General features: G+C 40.0%; 1 protein-coding gene across 4 annotated transcripts in view; it reads right to left on the bottom strand.

Annotated features, from left to right (window-relative positions):
* Positions 1-6,115: 6,115 nt before the first annotated feature.
* The window catches only part of LOC148899076 (PDZ and LIM domain protein 5-like), a 51,809-nt gene continuing 49,623 nt past the window's right edge, over positions 6,116-8,301 (bottom strand). For 2 of the 4 annotated variants that reach the window (XM_088994098.1, XM_088994099.1), the window contains 3 exons: positions 8,160-8,280; positions 6,647-6,762; positions 6,116-6,561 (listed from right to left, as the gene is read on the bottom strand). In XM_088994098.1, coding sequence (XP_088850224.1) covers positions 6,472-6,561; positions 6,647-6,762; positions 8,160-8,280 — 327 coding nt within the window. In that variant the 3' untranslated portion in view covers positions 6,116-6,471. The remainder of the gene's footprint in view (positions 6,562-6,646; positions 6,763-8,159; positions 8,281-8,301) is intronic. The other 2 variants (XM_088994101.1, XM_088994100.1) reach the window with 2 other exon arrangements.

The following is an 8,301-nucleotide window of genomic DNA, read 5'->3' as shown; positions in this document are numbered from 1 at the left end:
TAAATTAATAAATAAATAAACATTTACCACCGTGCAACGTGCTGCTCCTCACGTCAAAGACACACGATTCCCAAATCACTCTAGAAAACTCCTCATTGTCGTCTGTCGAACGCAATCCCAACATATAATGTTTCCACATCACGAATGTCGTGCAAAAGTACGCGTCATAAGCATCTGCGGTCATGTGGAACGCACGCTCGGTAACAGCCATACTTAATGTTGACTTAATTAGGTGGTAGGTCACAGGTGCCAAACGTAGGTCCTCTGGGGCTGCTCTCCTGCATGTTTTAGACAGGTTTCCCTCCTCTACCACATTTGATTCAAAACATGCAGGTTTGACACCTGTGTGGTGGGCAGTAGGCTTAACACGATCAGTAAAAAGTAAAAATAATAATAACATGGAGCGATTGATCAATTAAAACAAACAAACCCTGATATTTGTGGGGGATAGGGTCTGCAAATGACTAGTTGGATTGGATTGGATATGCCATTATTAGTCTGAAAAGGGGGTCAAATTCCAAAATGAATGGGGCTTGATTTAACTAGATTGCCAAAGTACAGTGATACCTACAGGTATACGAACCCCTTGGCTTACGAACTTTTCGGTTTACGGACATTAAATTTATGAAAATTTTACCTTTGCATACAAACTATTTTTCGGGATATACACAGAGCTGCTACAATGGGTGATGTGTCGTTTGCGAACGAGCCCGTTCTCCTAAAAGAAAATGGTAGCCGGCTTGTTTTGGCCCTCTATTCCCCGCCCCCGTCTTTGGTTAAAGCCACGTGATTGGTCAAGAACGCAGCAGTGAGGATAATGCAACTATCCGCCATGTACGATGTAAATACTGCAATGCATCCTGGGTAAATGAATATTTGATTCGCTCTTTCGGCAGTTTCCTGCGTATCACGGGAAAGTCCGAGATAATCTATCTACGACGACTACACCGAAACAAATGCAAGGTGATTATGGCTAATATCGGTAAGGCAAGATGGCAGACGACGAAAGTTAAAACCTCTGATGTAAAACGAACAGTTTTCAATTGCTGTTTCTCTAAATGTGCTTCATTAGTAATAGAATTGCGCCAGTGTTAGCACAGTAGTATTACAAAATTTACAAAACATTTTTGGAGTCTTGGCGTTTGGTCTCCAAGAATTCAACCAAGTCAAAGCAACACTTTCAATATCGCACGTTTCCATAAAGAAACAAAGTGAAGACTTTCCAATAACAAGAGGAGCCAGAAGACATCAACAAGTTGAAATGAAGGTCCTCCCTGACATTTGCTCCGAGGGAAATACTTATCCCATCACTGATGAAACTCCACCTAAAAAAAAGAGCCAGCAAGAAAATTTGGGGTCCTCAAAGTAAAGGTATGAAATTAGGCCCAAGTGGATCCAGATGCTTATCGCCCTTTTTTTTACATTGGCCTCAGTCTTTTCTAATCCCCCCCGCTTCCCCTCCCAGGTCACAGCTCATCACTCCATCACTCCACTTTTTTTTGCTCCCCTGAGTGGTCGACATGGGCCGTGATTACTTTTGGTCTGGACGAAGCCAATCCAAACATGGACGGAAGGAGGTGAAAACTAGGAACAGCTTTCAGGTTCAAAAACAAGTACAGTAGTTGCAACTGTGTCATCATTTTAGTGAAAATGAAAACTTATATTATGAGAAAAACTTGGCTACAAGAGAGAACAAATGTATCCTTGGGTCACTATTTTTGAAGGTGGGAAATTATTTTTTTGTCTCAAAATAAGTAAGCCTTATGACATTTGACACAATATATATATATATATATATATATATATATATATATATATATATATATATATATATATATATATATATATATATATATATATATATACAGTGATACCTTGGATTATGAACTTATTTGGGTCCCAGACAGAGTGTGTAAGGCAAAAAGTGTGTATCCCAAAAATTAATTTCTCATAGGAAACCATGAAAATGAGAATAATCCGTTCCCAGGTCCCCATAAAACAATTTTCTACTTTCTAATTTCCTAAGCCTTAAAACGACACCAAATATACCTTATTTCATGTATAATAAATGTGCTATGGTATTATAATTAAAGAAATAAACTGTACTGTATAATAAAGTCGTTTTATTTACCTTTGTTATGGTCGTTGATGGCTTGATGGAATGGAGTGGCCGGTTTCCTTAGCATTAAACACTTGATGAGGAACGTAACCTTCTTCTTTCACCATCTTGAGGAATTATCTGTTGCAGGTGCTTTCTCTGCAATAATTTTACCTAGTTCCTCATCAATTGTATTCTGTTTAGCTGGGTTGATAGCTTTGTGGATCAAGTGTGCAGATGGCTTGTGCGGGTTATTTGTGGAGCCTGATTGATGGGAATTTTAACCTTGCAGTCCACACTCTGCCTTTGAACTATCAAAGTTGAAACGAGTGCACATTTCACTGTTGTCTATCCATTTTGTCACTCACTCTCTATCATCTGCCTGTCTCTTTAATGTTTACACCACCTCCCCTCACTGCTGCGTTCTTGACCAATTACATGGCTTCAACCGAAGACTGGGGGCGGGGAATAGAGGACCAAAAAAATGTCAGCAGGCATTTTCTTTTTTGGAGAATGGCTTCACTCTCTCTCTGTCTGTAAACTCCCCCGCACTGCTGCGTTCTTGACCAATGACGTTGCTTTAACCGACGACTGGGGGCGGGGAATAGAAGACCAAAACAAGCCGGCTGCCATTTTCTTTTAGGAGAACGGGCTCGTTCGCGAACGACACATCACTCATTGTGGCAGCTCCCTGTGTATCCCGAAAAATAGTTTGTTTGCCAAAGTAAAATTTTCATCCATTTAACGTTCGTAAACCGAAAACTTAGGGCGGCCCGGTAGTCGAGTGGTTAGCACACCGGCTTCACAGTGCAGAGGTCGCCGGTTCGTGTCCGGTCCGACCTCCCTGTGTGGAGTTTGCATGTTCTCCCCGGACCCGCGTGTGTTTTCTCCGGGTCCTCCGGTTTCCTCCCACACTCCAAAAACATGCATGGCAGGCAGATTGACCACTCCAAATTGTCCCTAGGTGTAAGTGTGAGAGTGACTATTGTATGTCTTTGTGTGCCCTGTGATTGGCTGGCAACCAATTCAGGGTGTCCCCCGCTTCGTGCCCGAAGACAGCTGAGATAGGCTCCAGCAACCCCCGCCACCCTAATAAGGAATAAGCGGTACGGAAAATGAGATGAGATGAGAAACCGAAAACTTTGTAAGCCAAGGGGTTCGTAAAACGAGGTATCACTGTATTGGGAAATAAAATTTTGGGTGGAACCCTAACAGATATCATATCAATTTGGTTCTTTTCAGATGACTTTGAAATCAGAATCATCTTTATTGGCCATGCTAATGAGGTCATACCAGGGGGAATGGGGCAATCACAGCCAGTCATAGACCATAATCAGTCAGGACAAAAGGTGTAATCAGTTTAGCCTCAGGGAATAGTCCTCTGCTCCCCCAACCTTAGGGCAGGGACCTATCAAAGCAGAGGTTTTGCACTGCCATCCCTGGAATTTAGGGGGATATATATATATATATATATATATATATATATATATATATATATATATATATATATATATATATATATATATATATATATATATATATATATATAGGGCCTGAGCTACTGACGAAGCTTCTCGGATGAGATGAGTACATATGACGGCTGGAGAAACCAGCTTTTATATATGTAGAACACACTAGGAATGTGTCTCCAGTAGAACACGCTGCACTTGTATCATCATAATAAAGACGTGACGAATAATATGGAGGACACTAACAAAGGCTAATCCAATCAAATCTAATCGAATTCCTTAGTGTAAGTGGTACCTCCCAGGAACAACTGTGCGACAATGTACAAAGTATCAAGTAGACAGTGGTTCAAGTGAGTACAGAGCTGGCGCTACAATGATTCTAACCCGATGCTCTTCCACAAGCTTGTGCTAAATTGCAGAGGCACTAGATCGTTATATTTGGGTTACTGTTTCGAGAGTTAATGGTGACGGGGGAAGAAGCTGTTTAAATGTCTGCTACCAATCCAGGCACACCAACAGGGATTGGGTAGTGCCTGCCTGAGGGGGAGTTGCTGGAAAAGGTGGTGAGCAGGGTGTGGAGGGTCCAATAAGATTTTCCGTGCCCTTGTCTTGATTCTTGCAGTGTGCAAGTCCCCGTGAGTGAGCAGGGCGGTGCCAAATGTTTTTTTTTTTTCCAACTGTCCGTTAAAGTCGGATTTTGTCCATTTTCTTGTCATTGTCTTTAAGAGTGGAGTGTGTGACGGCCCATTAAAGGTACGCCGAGAAATGTTTAAAAAAAACGGTGACAACGGCAACTCTTTATCACATCATTCAAGAAGGGAAGGCAAGGACAAGGGGGAGTGGCTAAACCCTGTTCCCCTAAGTGAATTATAGAGGATAATTCCATCAGGAGACCATAAATAAGTTGTCCACCCTGAGGGGGACAGCAAAGTAATGAACGTGAAGATAAGGAGGTTCTGAAAACATTAGATGAGCGAACTTAAAGGGGAATATTAATATTGGGTACCTGCTATGGACCAAGATGGACACCAAAATATACATCAGGTCAAAGTGGATCCAATAATTTCATCATAACTTGAACCATCGCTATGCGAATTGTGTCATATATGTGTGAAGTACCGATATGGGCATAATACCGTCGAATAGGATACAGCCTTAAAGGACAACTAACACCATTTTTTTGTTTCTTAACTGACATCAGAAAACATGTTATAGCATCTAAAATACCCAAAACACGCAGGCTGATATTTGTAGTCAAATGCAAAACACCAATAAAAATGAGTTAAAGGGTCACGCCAAGACATCTTGCCTTGCTCTAGAATCAAAACAATGGCTTCAGATTCGGAGAAGATGCTTTCTTGTTACTCATCCAGTTATGAATATGATTCAAATAGTTCTGAAGAGGAAAGCATAAATGTTTGCAAACGATTAAAGAAGTCTTACCGTATCATTTTGAGGCGTCAAGACTCCAATGCAGCGTCCCAGAAAATGCACACGATGGCGCCCAAGCTCCGTTGGAAATGGGTTTGTCTGCTGGGAATTTGTGTCAACTAATATCAAATAGTAGTCTTGATGCAACACACAACAATTCACCATTGTGTTATTAATGTATTTTCCTTCTAATTTCACCATCAACACGGATCAACACAAAGTTTTCAGACCAAACAAAGTACCCAAAATGCATTGTGTGTCACTTTCTCTGTCATGGGCGTTCCAGACGTGACGTCACGTCAGGCATCGTCATCAACTCGAAAACAACACTTCCTGAATATTCAGCGCGAACCTTAAAACGTAAAATATAGCTATATGCCATGGAATCTTTGTAAAATATGCTCAGTAGAAGTCATTTGAAGTGATTTTACAAATTATGGACACAACTTGTCCGGGGCGTCGGTTGTCCTTTAAAGTGGATGTCCATTTGAATATTTTTGTCTTGTTTGAATAGGTTTCTGTGTGGTTTATGTTTGGCTCAGCTTTCACGGCAAATACACGTAATCGCCGCCAATGTTTAATGGTCAGAATCAAACATGTTTTCTTGAATCACGGGGTATTGATACTATTAAGCGCATGTACGCGCACACACAAGCAAAAACAGACACACACACACGGACAAAGTAATGCGAGCGTCGTGTTTACAGCCACAATGTGAAACTCAATTACACAGCCACTTGAGCCAATGTGGCCGCTTGGCAGATTTGCATCATGTGTTCTTGATCCAAATAGGATTGCCGCTTATTTACGTAAACTTAAGAAAACTGTTCACATACCCGCTCTAACGTGATTGTAGATTTCAATTCCGAAATAGACCAGACTGTGTGGAATAATAATGACTGTCAGAAAGCATTCGGGTAAGAACAAAGTGCATTTGGCTTTTTGGGGGGGCTTTTTTTTATCTCCATTCGTCTATAATAATAATAATAATAATAATAATAATAATAATAATAATAATAATAATAATAATGGAATACTTGATTGACATGTGGCGTATAATGTGAAATTATTTAGTCTTTGTGCACTTTATAAAGAATATAGAACATTTTTACAACAGCAGATGGGGCTTTTATTTATTTTTTTCCCACATTTTTTGGGGTGGATTACAATCATTATATGAAACAACATGAACTGTTTCACCGGTTCATGTAGAAACACAGGCATTAATATGCATGTTGGTAGTAAACAAAAGCAATAATCAAACGAAAAAAGGTGCAAGACAGTATCATGTAAAGTAACGATATATATAATGGCGGTTGTGTGTATTTTGAATAACAGCCTATTTGAACAATAAAATAAATGTAGAATTTTGCCACAATCATTAGAAATATTCATGTTTGCGTTAGCTGTGAATGAAAAAAACAACAACAAAATAACTTCATTCCTAAGAAGTCATCATTGCCTAAAAATAGGTTATATTTTTAGTGTATGTGCATGTTTTTTGCACAGCGGCTTGTCTTTCTTGGAGAAGAACGTCTGACCCTCAAGAGTGGTGGAACACACCTGTGGTTGGAAAAAAAAGACCAGATTGAAAAACTGAAATGGGGAAATTCAGAGATAAGTACGTTGAACAGTCTGTTGGACTTACGGCACACACAAAGCAGGTGTCATGCCACGGGTAGCCCAGCGCTTCCAGAAACTTGTCTCCTGCCTCGATGGGAAACTCACAGCCGTGGCAGCTCGTACCAAACAATTTGTAGAAGTCTGTGACGTTACACAGTCAATTAAATACAATACAATACAATACATGTTTGATATAACACTTTAACAACAGCAATAGCCATACAAGCAGTACAATGTGATGAAACTATTCCCATATTTGCCTTCAATCATTTGAAATGCATACAGACGCTCCCCAATTTACAAACAAGATACGTACCGAGCGGTTGTTCGTCAGGTGAATTTGTTCGTAAGTTGCTTTAGTGCTATATTTTGTATGGACTCTATGTTTAAGTCTAACCTACTGTATGTAGTACGATGACATATTTCCTTGGGTCTTCAGTAAGCCATTACAGAAGCTGCTGGCACGTAATTACTGAATTATGTGCCTGCTTTATTTATATTACTAAGGTCAAAAAAGGTAAAAGCAATAATAGCGCAACTGTCTTGATGGAGGTAAGAATAATTTGTGAGAAATCATTTTAAACTTATTCACTGCCATTCGCGGATTTATTCAGGAATTGAAAAGCCTGACGTGGAGCGCCATTCCCAAATTTGTTCAGGTTTTGGTTTTTTCTTGCAGGGGAGGAGGCGTGCCGATAAAGCGCTGGTTAGACCTCTGGCAATGTTTTTTCACTTCCACGAGGGGGCAGCATTTGCTTTTTGTCCATGTTAGCACTTTGTTACAGCTTCAGCTTCATTAATTTCATCTGTGCTGTATGTTATGCGTATTAGCATATTTGACAATAAAGCTGACTTTGACTTGACTTTGTCTTCAGCTGTTGTTAAAGCGCTATATAAATTTTCCAGGTTGAGTGAACGCTGGCGCGTGTGGCTGCCGCCGCTCACACGCAGGAAAAACTTATCCTGTGACTGTAAATTGACCATGAGAGTTTTGAAAGGCGCTTATAAATGCAATGGATTATTATTATTATTGTTATTATTGTATTGTATTTTGTACAGCCGCCCCCATTTCAAGCTCAGATAACTCCAGACCCATATAATTTAGGAATTAACATTTTTTCTGACGAAAGAAGAAAGTCTAAAGTTTCTTACGTTGCATTGAATGTTTATGTAGTCGTCAAACTAAATCTTCTGTAGGTCATGTCATTTGAGTGAAAATGACAAAAACTCTGGCACTGGCACTGGAGTGGACACATTTTTGCACATCGTCTGGCAGTGAATGAGTTAATGATTCATTTAATGTTGTATATATGTTCTGTTCCACGCCATTATGCTCTCGCATTTAGTGACATTTGTTAGGATTAGTATTCTGAATCCCCAAGCGGCTAAGATGGCACTTTTTTGGCTTTTTTTTGACATTGGATAACATTTTGGAGTTGCTCATTGACACTTTTTGGGATGTACTGCAGAACAACGACAATGATCTGAAATATTTAAAATGATCTGCTTATGTTGTTTTTTTTTTTTTTTTGTCTCGCCTTGCTCGCAGTAAGGTTCGCCATCCTCCAGGTGGAACGTGTTATTTCGGATGGGCTGCTGACAGGAAGCACATAGGAAGCAGTGGACGTGCCACGTTTGTTTCAGGGCATTGATCACTTCCTGGACACAAAAAAAGAGAGG

This window comes from Hippocampus bargibanti, linkage group LG04, assembly GCF_051943395.1.
Source record: "Hippocampus bargibanti isolate YZ-2025 linkage group LG04, ASM5194339v1, whole genome shotgun sequence".
Lineage (NCBI taxonomy): Eukaryota > Metazoa > Chordata > Actinopteri > Syngnathiformes > Syngnathidae > Hippocampus > Hippocampus bargibanti.
Note: the sequence above shows the minus strand (reverse complement) of the source record. Positions and strands in the feature narration are given on the sequence as shown.